Source organism: Ursus maritimus, unplaced genomic scaffold (assembly GCF_017311325.1).
Source record: "Ursus maritimus isolate PB19 unplaced genomic scaffold, ASM1731132v1 scaffold_2, whole genome shotgun sequence".
Lineage (NCBI taxonomy): Eukaryota > Metazoa > Chordata > Mammalia > Carnivora > Ursidae > Ursus > Ursus maritimus.
In genome coordinates this window covers 42,332,400-42,349,308 of record NW_024424452.1, presented here as the reverse complement: position 1 = coordinate 42,349,308, position 16,909 = coordinate 42,332,400, and the positions used below count along the sequence as shown (strand labels likewise).

The 16,909-nt window shown below is 50.4% G+C and overlaps 1 protein-coding gene across 1 annotated transcript; it reads left to right on the top strand.

The window, feature by feature from the left end:
- The first annotated feature begins 804 nt into the window (after nucleotides 1–804).
- Nucleotides 805–11,708, top strand: CD5L (CD5 molecule like). Its single transcript, XM_008700758.2, has 6 exons — nucleotides 805–1,003; nucleotides 3,972–3,998; nucleotides 6,715–7,065; nucleotides 8,275–8,592; nucleotides 9,283–9,603; nucleotides 10,741–11,708. The coding sequence occupies exons 1-6, from the start codon at nucleotides 907–909 to the stop codon at nucleotides 10,743–10,745; spliced, it is 1,119 nt and encodes a 372-aa protein (XP_008698980.1). The 5' UTR covers nucleotides 805–906; the 3' UTR covers nucleotides 10,746–11,708.
- Nucleotides 11,709–16,909: the final 5,201 nt, after the last annotated feature.

The following is a 16,909-nucleotide window of genomic DNA, read 5'->3' as shown; positions in this document are numbered from 1 at the left end:
CCCGTGTCCCATGGAGCGCCAAACCCCTCCATTTATTAGTGTGTCCCCTGTGCCCGTCACATCCCCGGCGCTCAGGCGGCTCAGAACGCTTTCCTGAAAATAGTAGTAAGTAGGTGAAGAAATACAGGAGTAAACAGGCAGGTCTTTAATGAACCAAACTTTGTGCAGAGTGACCTGAATATTACAGAGAAGTGACAATGTGTAGCTGTGGAGGGAAAACCACGTTGTGGGGACCAGCGGGAACACTGTCAGCGGATGTAGTCGAGTGCTCCCATGGTCTGGTGTTGAACAGCTCTTGATGCACAGTGGTGCTCAATGGCAAGGCGAGGGGGGTGCATTGGGAGTACTGGGGGTCTCGCTGCTCAACCACTGTCCATCAGATCCTGGTCCTAAGAATGACTTGACTTCATTACCACAGGGAACTCCTTCCACTCAGCTTCCAAAGATGGGCATAAACCAGGACAAGGACAGGAGAAGAGCAGATCCATGGGCTCAGCCCTCTGTTTTGTGCTGGAAAAGCCGGTTTGAAGGAAAGCCAGCCCTAGATGCAGAGATTGACCCCTTGACTCTGGATTATAGTGCCTCCAAGGGCCACTCAAGATGTCTGCTATGGTCTCTGGTTTCTCTGTTCTCCAGAGGTGGATGGAGCTGGGATGCAGCAGAACCAGGTCAGGACAGCTTGGGGTTTTTTGTAGTTTCCTTTCTTTTTCTGTGTTTTTCTGCCAGTTCTGGCTACCTCCCTTCCTCTGAGGTTATGCTGAGCTCAGCAAGCCCAGTTTCACCAGCTCTGCCCCTTGTGCCCATTGGCTTCTGGTCATCTGGTCATCTGATAAGACTTCTGATAATGCTTCTGCTGCACACAGGACCTGCCTTGCTCTGTGCTGCTGGCACACTTGGCGGCCAAAGATGACTCTTGCTGCTCCAGGGCCTCCCCCCACCTCAGATTTCAGCTCAGCACGTCCAGCAGCCTGGCTCATGGCTCTGCTATTCTCCTTGATCCTCGGTGAGTATCCCTGCCCCTGCTGGCTGAGGCTTCAAAGTCTCCCCGGAACTTTGATCAGGAGAATGCTCTCCCCGCCCAGCCAGTGAGGATCCTGCTATCTTTCAAGGAACAGCTTCACCTGCTCTCCTGCCTTCTCTGTGTCTAAACTCAAGCCGCTTAATCCATACCCAATTTATAATCCATTTGATCACCCGAATTTTTTCTGTTTCCCTTTATTTGCACTGACAAATTTATAATAATGGTTTATCCCATTTCCCTTTTTACATACATTTCCCTGAATGTATTCTTTATAAAAAGACGAATGAACTGTAGTTTGCAGCATGTAGAGCAAGGAAAGGAAGAGAACCGCAAGACAGATAGATACCTTTCACAGGTCATACTGTCCAGGTTCCTCTCAAAGGTGTTCCATAGAATGTTTCCCTAGGTTCCCCCAGTTTCTTATCACCCAGATTAATTTACTGTAAAGGGAGATTTTGGAGTCAAAGGGACCTGAGTTTTAATCCTGGTACTTAGGATTCTTAGCTGTCTGAATTGTTAAAATACCCTCTCTCTCTGGAATCCTTCTTTCATCTGTGAAATGAAGGTAATAGTATGTTCTTCAGAGGTTTGTTAGGAGACTTTCCATGAGATAATGAACTTGGGGCATCTCACAGTGCCTACGAGGTCTCTTCCCTAATCAGTCACATCCATTTTATTGTCTCGATGATCTGATGCGTCACCAAAACCCACGCTAGCACTTACGTGCTCTCGGTGGGGTGCTGGTGGAGTTCCGAAACACCAATACATCTCCTGTATCACCTGCCAGCTAGTCCAGCTCCATCCAGAGTGTCTTATCACCACTTTCCCTGCTTTTGTTCAGCCCCACCTCCTTCATGAAGCCTCTTTGGTTTGACTACCCATAGTCATCTACCCTGCTCCAGAACTTTCAAGTCCCTCTGTGGCTCTCTCACTTTCATACCTGCATATCGGGCTTGACACACTTGGTTTCCACTGAGTGTACACAGGCTTTGAGCTCTTTACTAGATGTGCGGGGTTATATGTCATATACTCTTGAGTTTTTGACAGTTACAGACAAGACCTAGGTGAGTCTGAGAGTGGCCACATCCTGGAGATTAAGGACATAGGATTATTTAGAAATAATTTGGAAATGAAAAGAAGAAAATATTCCAGAACAAGCTACAGAAATTCTGGAATCTGCCTGAACAACTCTAGACCAAAGCTATTAGCTCCTTCAGAAATATTCCATAAAGGATGCCTAGGTGGCTCAGTCAGTTAAGTGTCTTCCTTTGGCCCGGGTCATGATCTCAGGGTTCTGGGATCGCGTCCCTCATCAGGCTCCTTGCTCAGCTGGGAGCCTGCTTCTTTCTCTGCCTGCTGCTCCCCCCGCTTTACCCTCTCTCTCTCTCTCTGGCAAATAAATAAATAAATAATCTTTCAAAGAAAAGGAAATATCCTGTAAGATGCAGGGGTGGGGCATGGCCTGTTCTGCAGTTCAGAATGCCTAGGGCCTTGGGGACCACTGATGGCCACAGGGCTCAGGACTCTCCACAGCATTAGAAGGGAGCCTAATGCAGCAAGGATCAACCAAAGGTCCCACAGGGAGAAACTGTGGTGTCCTATGATGTGCTAGTGCTTAAGCCTGGGGTTTGGAACCAAATGCTTTCTGACCTGTTGATCAGGAGTCAGCAAACTACAACCCACAAGCTAACAATGGTTTTTACATTTTTTTTAATAAAAATCTTTATTTTATTGTTTTAATTTTTTTTATTATATTAGTCACCATACAGCACATCCCTGGTTTTTGATGTAAAGTTCCATGATTCATTAGTTGTGTATAACACCCAGTGCACCATGCAATACGTGCCCTCCCCACCACCCATCACCAGCGTATACCATTCCCCACCCCCCTCCCCTCTGAAGCCCTCAGTTTGTTTCCCAGAGTCCATAGTCTCTCATGTTTTAACCCCCTTCTGATCACCCCCCCTCCTCATCCCTTTCTTCCCCTACCTATCTTCCTAGTTCTTATGTTCCATAGATGAGAGAAACCATATGATAATTGTCTTTCTCTGCTTGACTTATTTCACTTAGCATTATCTCCTCCAGTGCCGTCCATGTTGCAGCAAATGTTGAGAAATCATTCTTTCTGATGGCTGAGTAATATTCCATTGTATATATGGACCACAACTTCTTAATCCAGTCATCTTTTGAAGGGCATCTCGGTTCCTTCCACGATTTAGCTATTGTGGACAATGCTGCTATGGACATTGGGGTGCATATGGCCCTTCTCTACATTTTTAACCAATGGGAAAAATCAAAAGAATACTATTTTGTGACAGGGAAATCTGAATGTCCACGTCTGTAAACAAAGGTTTATCGTAGCATGGCCATTCTCATTCATACTCATACACACACGGGGCTGCTCTCCTGCTACAGTGATAGCGCGGAGCGGTGGTAGCAGAGCCCGCATTATCTGTGATCCCGCCCTTTACATGGAGAGTGTACTGAACGTGGCCCGAGTGCGGTGCCAGTGACACAGACAGATCCTGCCATTTCCCTGCTCCGTGCTGCCCCCATAGCCTTGCTGTCTTCTGCACCAGGGCCCTTTCCCGTGGCCTCCAGCATGCCTTGCTGTGGAGCCCAGAGGCCGCACACCACCCATCCGCTTCAGGCAGTCGTCAGCCACCATAATTGGCTAGAATAGAAAGCGAATCTATCCATGCCTGGGGTAGAGCTACGTCACATAGGCTGTGGTAGAATTGGCCTTTGTGCTTCCCAGTCAGTGTCCATGTGTCCTTCAGGGCTGGTCGTTGCAGGAGAAGGTTTCCCTAGAACTGACTTTGGAGGCTCTGTACCCAGCACTCTAGCTGCCCCACGAAGTCTGGCAAAGACTTTCTAGAGACTTGTGTTGTTTGAACAAAGTCTTGGGATTGACTCTATGATCTCACTCTCTTCCTTCTTCTCTCCTCAGCCATTTGCACTGGACCTGATCTCTTAGGTAAGACTTTCTGGGGCCCCGAGAGGGAGGCCTCCAAGTTCTGGAGATGGCAAACTTGAAGCTTCCTGGGGGCATGGAGAGAGGCTCTAGTTCAATACAACCTGAGTAGATTTCCTTTCCGCTTTCTCTGTCCACCCGCTCCGTCCCATGTGGGTGGGTTTCCACCTCCAGAACCTGGAAGGGATTTGGGTAGTGTTTCCTGCAAGGGGATTCCCTCCCACTTGGCCTCTGTGACCTAAAACTCTTGGCCACCTCCAAGTAGTGGACGGCTTTGTTTAGGGGCTCAGAAGGTAGCTCACCCCCTTGCCGGCATATCTGGGAGAAGAACTTCCTTTTGCCCTGCTGGGCTCTACCACTTCCAGGTCCCTGCGCCAGCCTGCATGGCTCCTTTTAACTAGAAATGCATCTACGTATGTGCAGTGTGGGGTTTGACCAGCAGGGGCAGGCTGGATTTCAGCCTCCTCTTGCCACCTGTGTGAGGGGTCCTTGGACCACGCACAACCTGCACAGAGAACTGGTCTATCCAGAGGAAGGCTGTGGTCTCCAGACTCGAGGGGGTTGGTTGTGGACCATCAGCTTCTTTTTTTTTTTTTTAAAGCTTTTATTTATTTATTCGACAGAGATAGAGACAGCCAGCGAGAGAGGGAACACAAGCAGGGGGAGTGGGAGAGGAAGAAGCAGGCTCATAGCGGAGGAGCCTGATGTGGGGCTCGATCCCATAACGCCGGGATCACGCCCTGAGCCGAAGGCAGACGCTTAACCGCTGCGCCACCCAGGCGCCCCGGACCATCAGCTTCTTATACATTATCCCATTGGTCTTTTTCTCTTGATGATAGAGGCTTTACCAGAGAGGGACAGCCACAGACTCTGCAGTGAACATGGGGACCCACACCAGCAGGATGTAATTCATTTCTTACAGCATTGCCGCCTTGGGTTCTCAGTCTAACGATCAGATTACATGGTCTTTTCCTGTGATGTCCAGGGCTGTCCTCGCCGCTGGTGCAGGGACCATGGCTCTACAGCTTTCCCACAGTCCAGGTCACTGCTCCTCTACCCCCAGCCCTGCTCTCGAGCTGTCAGCCCACAAAGTAGGCTGAGGACACTGCCCGGGAGGCAGCTGTCCCGATGGCCCCTCTGCCCTTCTCTCTGGCTTTCAAACCTCTTCTCAGCTGAGTTTCTTTGACACTGAGGTTGCTTCTTTCTTTCATATTTTTTCTTTCTAAGGGGTGTTCTAATCCCCCTTTCCATGGAAAATAAAACTCATTTAAAGCCAGAATTTTACAGTTCAAAATCAGATAACATGTGCATGATCGTGATAGCTAGTGTTTCCTGGAGTACAGAATAATGCCTGTCTAAACTCTAATCTTGCAATGCTATTTCTAGTGACTCTTCTTGAGTTATATTTATACCCTGTAAATGTAGGTGTGCAAGAATGAAAGCTTTTCTTAGTTTTTTGTAGTAAAATTTAAAAATCTCTTTCTAGCCTCCATTCCTCATATTGCTTCCCTCAAAACACACATGGAAGAAAAGGAGACACAAAAACAAATGAACAAACCAAATGTCAACTTCCAATGCACTCTAAAATCAACGAGCTCAGTGTTTTCTCACTCAGAAACTTCTTCTGGAGTTGATTCCGGGTTCTAGGGAGTTTGTGCAGAGCTGAGGCAAGGTAGATGGTGGAAGATCTGGTCCTCCAAATTCATATTCCATTCTTGCAGGTGACTGAGTCACCCACATGTCCATGAGGTCATAGGTGACACTGCTCATTATGGGGTATGCCATAGACCAGCGATCACATGTGGCTCCTCCATGTGCCCCAGACCTGTCTAGACCAACAACCCCATTCCATGGAGGCATGGCCCATTCAGCTCTTCTGTGTCATGTTGTCACTCGGGGGCTGCCAGAACCCTTGTGGGGTAGCCCCAGACCTCTTAAATATAATTTCCTGGAGGGCAGCAGTGCTCTGGGTTCATAAACCAATACCTACAACATAGTATATGTTCAACAAAAGTGTGTTGCTTTATAGGCTCTTCTCTGCTCTCCCACCGCCATCTCCACTCCATGTCTGTGTCTTGGTGGAAGAGGGAGAGGATTTGCATCAGCCTTTTCCACCCTCAGAGTTATGGTCGGGAAACAGAATCATGTTCTGGATTCCTCAGAACATATCTGGAGGCTCTGGAGAGGCTGTCTCCTACCCCAAGCCCTAGAACCCTCTAGACTAAGAATCTGACGGGTCAAGGCTCTGAGCCTTCCTTCACCCACTGCTCTTTGCATTCCTCTGAGCTTGGTTCTTGGACATAGGAAGATGTCATGAGAAGCAGCAAGGATGGGTAGTGGGGGATCATGAATATTGGGAGAGAAAGAGACTCAGCTTGTTCAGCCCAAGTTATATCTAGACAGCCTGCCTCAGTCCGGCTGCCACAGGGAGAGACAGAGGCAAGAAAAGACAACACAACAGAGCACATCTCTACACTTACGTTCTGACCTGGGGCTTCCACTGCTTGGCGGTGTGAGCATACGTATGTAGTGTCTTGAAGCGGAGTTTCTTGGCGGGGTAAGTTAAGAATGGAGCCGAACTGGAACTTAGGAATGGGGTCCTGAAGCTCCTCTTCCGCCACTTCCCTTTTAAGCCCTTCTTTCTCAGCCCTCAACATCCCACACCCTCTGGGAGTGGTGGAAGAGTTCCGAGATGGCTGAATTCTCTCTCACCCTCCAGATGCCCAGCCAAGGTCCCATCCCTTTGGCGGGTCTTCGTCCAGAGTGCGGGTGGTGGGAGGTGACCACCGCTGCGAAGGGAGGGTGGAGCTGCAGCAGGACGGCAAGTGGGGCACCGTGTGTGATGACGGCTGGGACAAGAACGATGCAGCTGTGGTGTGCCGGGAGCTGGGCTGTGGAGCCGTCAAGAGGGCGATCAGTGGTACTTCGTTTGGACCACTGACGCAAGAAGATCAAAAAATCTTCATCCAAGAATTCAAATGCAGTGGCATGGAAGAGAGCCTGTCTCAGTGTGAAAGGGAGGATTTTTTCGACTGCACCCACGAGGAAGACGCAGGAGTTGTGTGTGGATGTAAGTACTATAGCCCCACGCCCTGTACCACCCAACCCGCAGGCCACCCTCCCCTGTCTTTTTTTTTTTTTTAAAGATTTTATTTATTTATTTGACAGAGATAGAGACAGCCAGTGAGAGAGGGAACACAAGCAGGGGGAGTGGGAGAGGAAGAAGCAGGCTCATAGCGGAGGAGCCTGATGTGGGGCTCGATCCCAGAACGCCAGGATCACGCCCTGAGCAGAAGGCAGACGCTTAACCGCTGTGCCACCCAGGCGCCCCCACCCTCCCCTGTCTTAACCGCCACCGTGCACTTCACACGTGGCTAAGCAGCTCCTCCCCCTTTGTACCTCACCCTTCTCCACCGTGGGCCCTGCAGAGGAACATAAGAGCCTGCTTCTCTCCTCCACACACGCACGCACGCACTCCCAGATCCATGCACCACTCAGTGTTGGTAGAAGAGTATAACCCATGTCTGGAGCTCGGAGTGGGGGGGAGGTATGAGGAAGAAAAGAGCCGGCAAGGTATGATGTACGTTTCCTGGTTTTCGCCCCTAAGAAAACCAAGTACGACGCGTGATTTCCAGCTCTCAAGGGTTCCACCCATGAAAGAGTGGACAAGAGATGCTCTTAGGAAACCAGCACAACGTTTTGCCTTCTGTGCATTAATAATCCCCTCCCTGTATGCACTTCCCAGTAGACTGTGATTTGCCAGAGGGGTTGGTCCCTATCTGCTCTTTGTCACACTGCAGACTGTTCCCAGGGAAGCAACCAATAAATCTTCGTGCCTGATGCTGAGTTCTCACTCCTACTTCTTAGAAAGACTGAAGGTTGGGAGCACTAGGCCATGATACTTGGGTGACAGTGCTGAAAATGAACCAGGATTTTTTAGGCTCGGACACACTGTGTGTGTTACTATTGCATCTTATTTTTTAAAAATCTATGCAATCCTTCTACTTGCCTCTTATGAGGAACAAATGAGAATACGAATGAAAATAACTCGAAAAACTAAAAATGTTACAGAAATAATTAATTCACTTGGAACTGAAAAATGGCATTCGTTCCATTGATTCACGCATCCGATCCTTTCAACAAGCATCTACTGAGCAACGCTAAGCACTCCAGACACATTGTACTAAACACCGAGAAGAGAGGGACGTGCCTGTGGAGCTCTATTCTGGGAAGATTGTGTTCTTGCTTGAACAGACGCCCCCTCTTTCCTTTCTCACAGTCCCACAGACCGTGCGGCTGGTTGATGGCCCCAAGCGCTGCCAGGGCCGAGTAGAGGTGAAGCACCAAGGGGAGTGGGGCTCCGTGTGCAAAGCAAGCTGGAGCTTCGCAGCCGCCAAGGTGGTGTGCCGGCAGCTGGGATGCGGACGGGCCATACTGACCCGGAAATGCTGCAACAAAGCCACCCAGGGCCAAGGGCCCATCTGGCTGAGAAAGGCATCATGCTCAGGAAAAGAAATCAGCCTTCAGGATTGCCCTTCTGGGGTTTGGGAAAAGAGCAACTGCACCCACGATGACGACATGTGGGTGGAATGTGAAGGTAAAGCCCACGGGTCCAGAGACTAGATTCGTTCATCCATTTGGTTGAATTGGATTCCATTTAAGCAATGTCTTCAGAGAGCTAATCGTGCATCAAGTGACAGTGACAGAGTCTCATCTAATAGTCTCATCTATTTATTTATTTTAGAGAGAGAGCACAAGTAGGGGGAGGGGGAATCCCGAGGAGACTCTGCTCCGATCATGGAGCCCCATGCGGGTCTCCGTCTTACAACCCTGAGATCTTGACCCCAGACAAAATCAAGAGTTGGGCACTTAACTGACTGAACCACCCAGGCACCCCTCTTGTATTTTTCAAACGCTGACAACAATGCCTCCCTCTGTACAGGAAAGTGGTTTCAGGGATAGTAAGTGCTAGGTTACCGTGAACTACTAGTGTATTGAATTCTGCATGATGGAGACAGAGCACACCACTCCATGTATTGTTGAGCTCTTCAATTTTAAAAAACTATGAGCAAATCACTTATTAATATTAGGTTTTTATAAATTAGACACAGAAGTGGAAAATCCCAGTTAAGGAAGGGACCTGGGCCACACGGTCAGGCAGAGAGAAGGGATGTAGACATGGAAACTCAGTGGAGGGTCTCACGTGCTGATGGGATTTGAGTGTAGGGGAACTTCTCTGTCGGGCCCCCCTGCCTCCCTCCGCTCTCTCTCCCTCCTGCACCTGCAGATCCCTTTGAACTGCAGCTGGTGGGAGGAGACGACCGCTGCTCCGGGAGGCTAGAGGTGCTGCACAAGGGCGAGTGGGGCACCGTCTGTGATGACGGCTGGGGAGAAGAAGCGGACCAGGTGGTATGCAGGCAGCTGAGCTGCGGGGACCCCCTCTCTCTATCTGCCAAATTCCGGAGAAGATTTGGCCCTGGGGTCGGCCGCATCTGGCTGGACGACGTTGCTTGCTCGGGGAAGGAGAGGTCCCTGGAGCAGTGCCCACACAGGTTTTGGGGCCAACACGACTGCAGCCACACAGAGGACGTGGCTGTGGTCTGTGCAGGTAAGTCCTGGGGCAGAGAGTTCATGGGGATGGCATGGGGGGAGGGGAGGGATGGGGTCTCCCACCAGGCTGGTCACCTACTTGACACTTACTTCAAGGGATACAAGTGAGGCATTTGGGCAAGAAATAGAAACAATGATGATACTAATAATAAACTCCATACTGTAGACTTACCGATGTGAGAGCGGGACAGGTTTTCAAAATTACTGGATCAACACCCTCGTGTTAAACATGAACGAAGTGAGAATCAGAGAAAATAAACAACTATCCAAAATCATAAAAATTGCTTTGAAACGATGGGGCAGAACTAAAGTGACCTGTCCTGACTCTGAACTCAGGGGTCATTCTCCCAGATGACCCCAACCCTCACACCCCAAGTTTAAACTATGGGAGACGGTCCCACCTCATTCTACCTGATGTCACTCCATGGGTTCTAGGTGCACCTGTGGAAACGGGGCTGGGCTAGGGGGGCTCTTTGGGAATGCCCAGGAGACAGGCTTTCCAGACAGTGGGGGGGAACTTAGGCCTCTTCAGGGGAGGGAAGGAGGAAGCCCTGCCCCAACTTGAGCCAGGAAATGCAAGCTGAGCCCCTGGGGGCTGAAGCCCAGCTTGGTAAGCAGGGTGGGGATGCAGGGCTACTCGGCTTAACCATCCTGCTGTGGGGCCGGGGGAGGGCTGAGGTTGACCAAGGGCTTGATGACCAGCTAGTGCCCAGAAGAGGAGGGATTTGGTCATGGAGGACTACAGTTTGAGCCCTGGCGCTGCCATTTTGAGGGTCTGTAATCTTAGACAGTCCCTTAACTAGTCAGGACCTCATTGTTTCCATTTGTAAAATGGACAGACCCCTGACCGCAAAGAGTTTCGTGATTGTGTGAGAGTGAGACGTGTCCATCTAGGTGGACATGTTTGTGGCAGCTGGCTGAGTAAGCCCTTGGGATGCTGCAGCTGAGTCCAGCTTGGCTCACGTTCGCACAGGACGTGTGTATGTTAGGGTCTGGGAGGGCCTCTCTTTCCAATTCTGGGGCCCAATTGTCTTTCTTGGCCTTGAATGAAATGAAATAATGGCCTTGAGCTTGAATGAAATAATCCTTTTTGACACGTCCCCATCCTTACTGTACATTCTTCTTCTCTTTACAGAATAGTGGCCTGGCCTACCTGAAGCTCGACCCAACCCCCACAGCCTCCAAGTGTCCCCTACTTCTCATGGACCCTGATTGGCCCGGCCCGAGCCCTGGGCTGCAGGCTGTACCCACCTCCCGCCCTCCCCCAGCAGGCATCTGAACTCCGTGCCCTGTCTTGCTCTGGAGACAAGCGCTCCCGTCATTGCCTGGAGATGCGAGCTGTTGAATGCCCTCTGCCAGGGAAGACGAGCTCACGGTCACCATCTCCTCATCGCAGACCCCTGGCACCGGCTCCGACCTGTGCGGCCTCTTCTCACCCTGCCTGGGATCCCCAGGCTGGTGCTCTGACCCGTAAGGGCCATCACTGGGCATCATCTATGTCTGTAGAGAGCATGAAAGGAACCAGACCATTACGTGGAACTTGGAGGGAACCTTTGAGTCTTTTAGCTCTTTTTCTCATGCTTGGAGTGATCCCAACAATTGAAAGCACCTCACTGCCCTCTTGCTTCTCAGTGATAGCGCATTCTTTCAGGAGCAGAGCAGCATCCTGTAATCCTAGACGCTTTCACGGTACTTGGAAGCGATGCCCCCCCCCCCATGAATGCCTGCAGTGAAACCCCTTTGTTGATCCTCCATCACAGCTAACCAACGTGGTTGCCTTTAATCAAGAAGGGTCTCACGAATGCGTTCTAACCGATCCAAGGAAGCGTGTTGGCGGTGGGGCTGCCTCTGGAAGGAGGGGAGGCCGAGGCCAAAGGAGGTTGGGGAGGCGGGCGCTGTGCTTCTTACCAATCAGATGACACCACTTACCCTGTATCCCGTCCGACACTGGCACCTGCAAGCCTGAGGCACAGTGATGCTAGGGAGAGGATCGGGACTTCGCTCTAAAACTCGGCAGCCTTGGACTGTGAGGCTAAGCTGAGCACCTGCTGTATGCCTGCATTTCCGATGCCTAATAAAGCGGACCACACGGTCTCTACAGCTGCTTCCTGGGCAGGGCGCTTGTCTTGCCGCCGGGAAGCAGGTGCGCCGGCTCCTCGTGACGGCCTCTGGGGCAGCGCTGGGCAGAAGAGAACCTGCCGGCAGATGGGGCCAGCTCTGTTACAGAGCCCTGTCCTCCTGTCTGTCCCCTAGCATGGGAACGCAGAGCAACCAGTCTCCATAGTAAAGAAGAGAAGGCCTTGACAAACTTGCGGAGATCTACCCTGCTGACTCAGAGAGTTTGCCTTTATCTGAGCAGCTCTCTTGACCTGATGAGTTCTTCCTGACTTTCCGTACAGACTAGTGTCCTGTTCCCTTCACCCCACAGTAGCTGGAACCCCGAGGTCCACTGAACTGCCTGCACCGGGTCATCGAAAAGCTGTTTTATCCTCAGTAGAGCAGACAGGGTTGGAATGTTACAAAGGAACTTCAAATTCCCCTTAATTTCTATATTAAAATTACATTTGTTTCCATTCCGGAAAGCCCCCTGAGACCCAATCAGATACAGTAAGAGCTCTTAGGACAGACAGGATGAATCCCACCCAGAAATGAGAGCTGACAGCAGCATCAACAGTTAGCGTCGCTGGAGGAGAGCAAATTGCAAAGCTGACCCTGACCCGTTGTCGGGGCCGAGTGGTGCCCACAGTGGGCACGGTTAAAAGAGAGCATCAGCCTGAGCAGACTAGCGTGTGACCCTCACTGCCAGTGCTTAGACACCACTGCCTTCCTGGACATGCCATTGGTGTCTCCCTCTTGTCGGAAGACACGCCAGCCGGCCCTGCCAGCCCGGCCCTGTCCAAGTACCGCTCCCCTGGCGCTCTGCATTCAGGGGGAGTGCTGCCTGGGCAGGCCAGGGATTGTGAGCTGCTTTACACTTCTCCCCCAAGAGACCCTCCTGAGACCCTTGCCAGGTCCAGACGCTTAGGCACGCTGCCCTCCTGGGCCCACACATGTGCAGTGTGCACCCCTTCATCTGGCCTGGAGCAGACGAGCCCTCTAGGCCCATGCGGCTGGGGACCGGCCGCAGGCACCTGCAGAGTTTCCAATACACAGAGGACTCCCACCCTGAAATTCCCCCAAGGCAGCAGCGACGGGTTTGCCACACTCGGTGCCCACCTGGACTTGCTGCCCGGCAGGGTCCTGGGCCTCGCCAGCCCACAGGGCTCCCAGATCTGTCTTAGTAGAAGACACTGTGGGCAACCCTCGGGCCTACTCGGACAGGCAGGTCACTCACTCTGTCGTCGGTGGAATATTGTCCCCGGGTAGGTGAGTCAGGGCTTGAAGCTGCATGCGGCTTGTGACCCTGCTTGTCCCGCCCCTTGTCACTGCACACACACCTTCACGCAGCTGGGGCAGCTGGGGCATAGTCCCCCGTAGAAGGGGGCCAGCCCCTGAAGTCACCCTGAGCCAGCTGCAGATTCACTGCGCTCAGGCCCCTTTTGGCACCTGCTGCTTTATGGTCCCCGGCTCCTCCAAGCCACCAGGGCTCCCAGGTGTCTCTCCTAGGTAGATGGGGCCATGTGGCCAGTTCTTAGAACGGACGTGACACCTTGCCACCAAGGCCATTGACAGAGCTTGCCTCCCCCTGCTCTCTCTCCGCGTCTGCTGGCTTGTTAGGGAAGACCCCAGAGACACACGGGTGGGCAGAGCCACCCGAATGACTGGGTGGTGGGCACCTCACCCAGTCTCTGCGGACGATGGCACGATAAGAAACAAGTAAGACCTGTGTCAAGCCAGGGAGAGGTTTGGGTGGCCCTATTAAAAGCACTCAGCCTACTCCGACTAACACAGACATAAACAGTTTTCACAAAACCCATGACATTTCTTCAGAGCTCACCGACAAACTCTGAGGCACGCTCCGCTTCCTTGGAAGCCTCTGAGTACCTAGTACTTGGTGCTCACCAGGGGGTGTGCCACCTGCCACACTCATAATATTATTTCGTATAAAGTAATCGTATTTTATTTCTGACGGTCTCCTGAGCCCTCTTGTTTTTAAACTATACCCAACATGTCCACTGCAGACATTCTGTGTGTGTGTATTTTTGGACTTTATTATTATTTTTTAAGAGCAGTTAGGTACCCAGCAAATAGAGAGGAAGATACAGAGAGTTCCCACCCATGCACAGACACCCCCCCCCATTGCCAACGTTCCTCACCAGGGGGTGCATTTGTTACAAGCAAACTGCTTTGACGTGTGGCCACCCAAATCCCATCGTTTACACTGGGGTTCAGTCTTGGTGTTGTTCTACGGGTTTGGGCAGATTCATAAACATGTACCCACCATGCCAATGTCACGCAGAATAGGTTTATCTCCCTGAAACGCCGCTGAAGTCCTCTATGCTTGCCTACCCCTCCCTCCCTCCCCCCAGCCCCCGGCAGCCACAGATCCTTAACTGTCTCCCACAGTTCTGCCTTTTCCAGAATGTCCTAGAATTGGAACCACACCGTACGGAGCCTTCTCGGACCGGCTTCTCTCATTTAGTGATAGCCTGTAAGCTTCCTCCGTGTCTTTTCATGGCTCGATGGCTCATTTCTTTGTAGTGCTGAGCAATATTCCATTGTCCGGAGGGACCCCAGCGTACTTATCCTTCACTTACACAAGGACCTCTTGGTTGCTCCCAAGTTTTGAAAACCATGAGTGAAGCTGCTATGAACACCCATGGGCAGACTTCTGTGCAGAAATGTTTTCAACTCCTTTGGGTAAAAACTAAGGGGCATTTTAATTTTTTTTTATTTTTTTATTTTTTATTTGTTTTGATGTTTGCAACTTTATTATTTTTTTATAATAATTTTTTATTATGTTATGTTAGTCACCATACCTAAGGGGCATTTTCAAACAACACAGTCCCGTCCTCCTGGCCACAGTTAATTGGTACCACGAGTGGGCGTCTGTCCCAAGCTAGACGGATCAGCTCACGCCAGGAGATGGGAACCGTGACTGAAAGTAGCTGGACTTGGAGCAAATCAACCCAGGAGCTGTGGGTGACCGTTTTCCGCATGCCGGGCGGATCAGAGAATGAGAGGAAGCCCTTCCACGGAGACACGCTAAAGGCACGGAACAGAGGAACACAGATGAGAGCGAGAATCCAGACAGCATCTTCTGCCTCTGCTTCCTGTCTTTTTCTGGAGTCCAACTGCATGCCGCGTGTTGGGTTCTCTGACAAACTGCTGTATGCTTATCATACACATTTTATGTATAGATATATACACAGATACAAATATATATGTACATTTTTTTCTTCCAAATCTTTATTTAAATTCTCGTTAGTGAACATACGGTGCAATATCGGTTTCAGGAGTAGAACTCAATGGTTCATCACTTACATACAACACCCAGTGCTCATCACGAAAAGCGCCCTCCTTGGTACCCATTCCCCATCCAGCCCATCCCCCACCCACCTCCCTCCATCAACCCTCAGTTTGTCCTCTGTCGTTAGGAGTCTCTCGTGGTTTGCTATATATATTATATATTTAAAATTTTGATTGAATTATCCCATTGGTTTTTGTCCTGCTAACCAAAATATCCCTAACCAATTTTCTTGTTTAAAATTAAGACAGCGACAGTTTACTCATCTTGTGTAAAGTTAGTTCGATGAGCCCGTTTGTTCATGACTCAGTTCTCACTGCACTTACAGCATCAGGTTACCTGTCTGAACAGGCGAGGGCCAGGACCTGTAGCCGAGATGCCCCTACGACACAGTCAGGGAGCTGTGCGTCCCAGTGCTAGCCCTGGTCCAGCTTGAGGTCATGACCACCCTTAAATCATCAGAAGCTGACACCCCTCCAGCCATGTCCCGTCCGGGCTGCTCTCTCAGCCTCTTTCCAGGCGACATCTGAAGTCAGTCTATTCTTGACTGACTCAGTAGACCCAAACAACACCAATGTCCCTGCTGGGCTGGTGGACGCTCAGTGTGGACGAGGCACGGTGACAGCCTGGAAGGAGGCTCGGTCTTGCTAACCCGGGAGGAGAGAGGGAAACATCGGTCTCTGGGTGGCCCTTCTGTTGGACTCTGTCTCTGTGAGAAACTCCACATGAATTGTGACCCAATACATCTCCTCTGTAGTAGTGACAAGACTTATCCCCGGTGGTTATCCCAGAGACACAGGGAGGGAGCCCTGTCATGTCAGAAAGGCAGGAGGGAACATTGTTGGTGGGAATGCAAGTTGGTACAGCCACTCTGGAAAACAGTGTGAAGGTCCCTTAAAGAGTTAAAAATTGAGCTACCTTATGACCCAGCCATTGCACTACTGGGTATTTACCCCAAAGATACAGACGTAGTGAAGAGAAGGGCCATATGCACCCCAATGTTCATAGCAGCATTGTCCACAATAGCTAAATCGTGGAAGGAACCGAGATGCCCTTCAACAGATGACTGGATTAAGAAGTTGTGGTCCATATATACAATGGAATATTACTCAGCTATCAGAAAGAACGATTTCTCAACATTTGCTGCAACATGGAAGGCACTGCAGGAGATAATGCTAAGTGAAATAAGTCAAGCAGAGAAAGACAATTATCACATGATTTCTCTCATCTATGGAACATAAGAAGTAGGAAGATCGGTAGGAGAAGAAAGGGATAAAGAAAGGGGGGTAATCAGAAGGGGGAATGAAGCATGAGAGACTATGGACTCTGAGAAACAAACTGAGGGCCTCAGAGGGGAGGGGCTGGGGGAATGGGATAGACCGGTGATGGGTAGTAAGGAGGGCACGTACTGCATGGTGCACCGGGTGTTATACGCAACTAATGAATCATTGAACTTTACATCAGAAACCAGGGATGTACTGTATGGTGACTAACATAATATAATAAAAAAACATTAAAAAAAAAAAAAAGAAAAGCAAGAGGGAAAACACTGGAGGTGATCCTTGGTTATCTGAGGAGAGAGAGGGAAAGCCTGAAAGCATGAGTGTAGAGGAAGCCTTTTTGGTGAAGTCATAAAAAATTGTGGTTCCTGTTTGCTTAGGACAGGATGGCTGAGGTCTGCTAAGGGCCAGTCAATCTCTGTTAATAATTTTTAGTGGACACTTCCACTCCCAAAAGTGTCCTGGTTTGGATGATAAAATTCTGTGTTCATTTTAGCATTGAGGGATGGTTAATCCTTAAGAACTGTATTTGAAAAGATGGAGACGTATGGAAAGTAGGGTGTTGTTGTCCATAGCTCAACACTGTCTTTCCCCCAAAGAGCAAACCCCCAAGGACC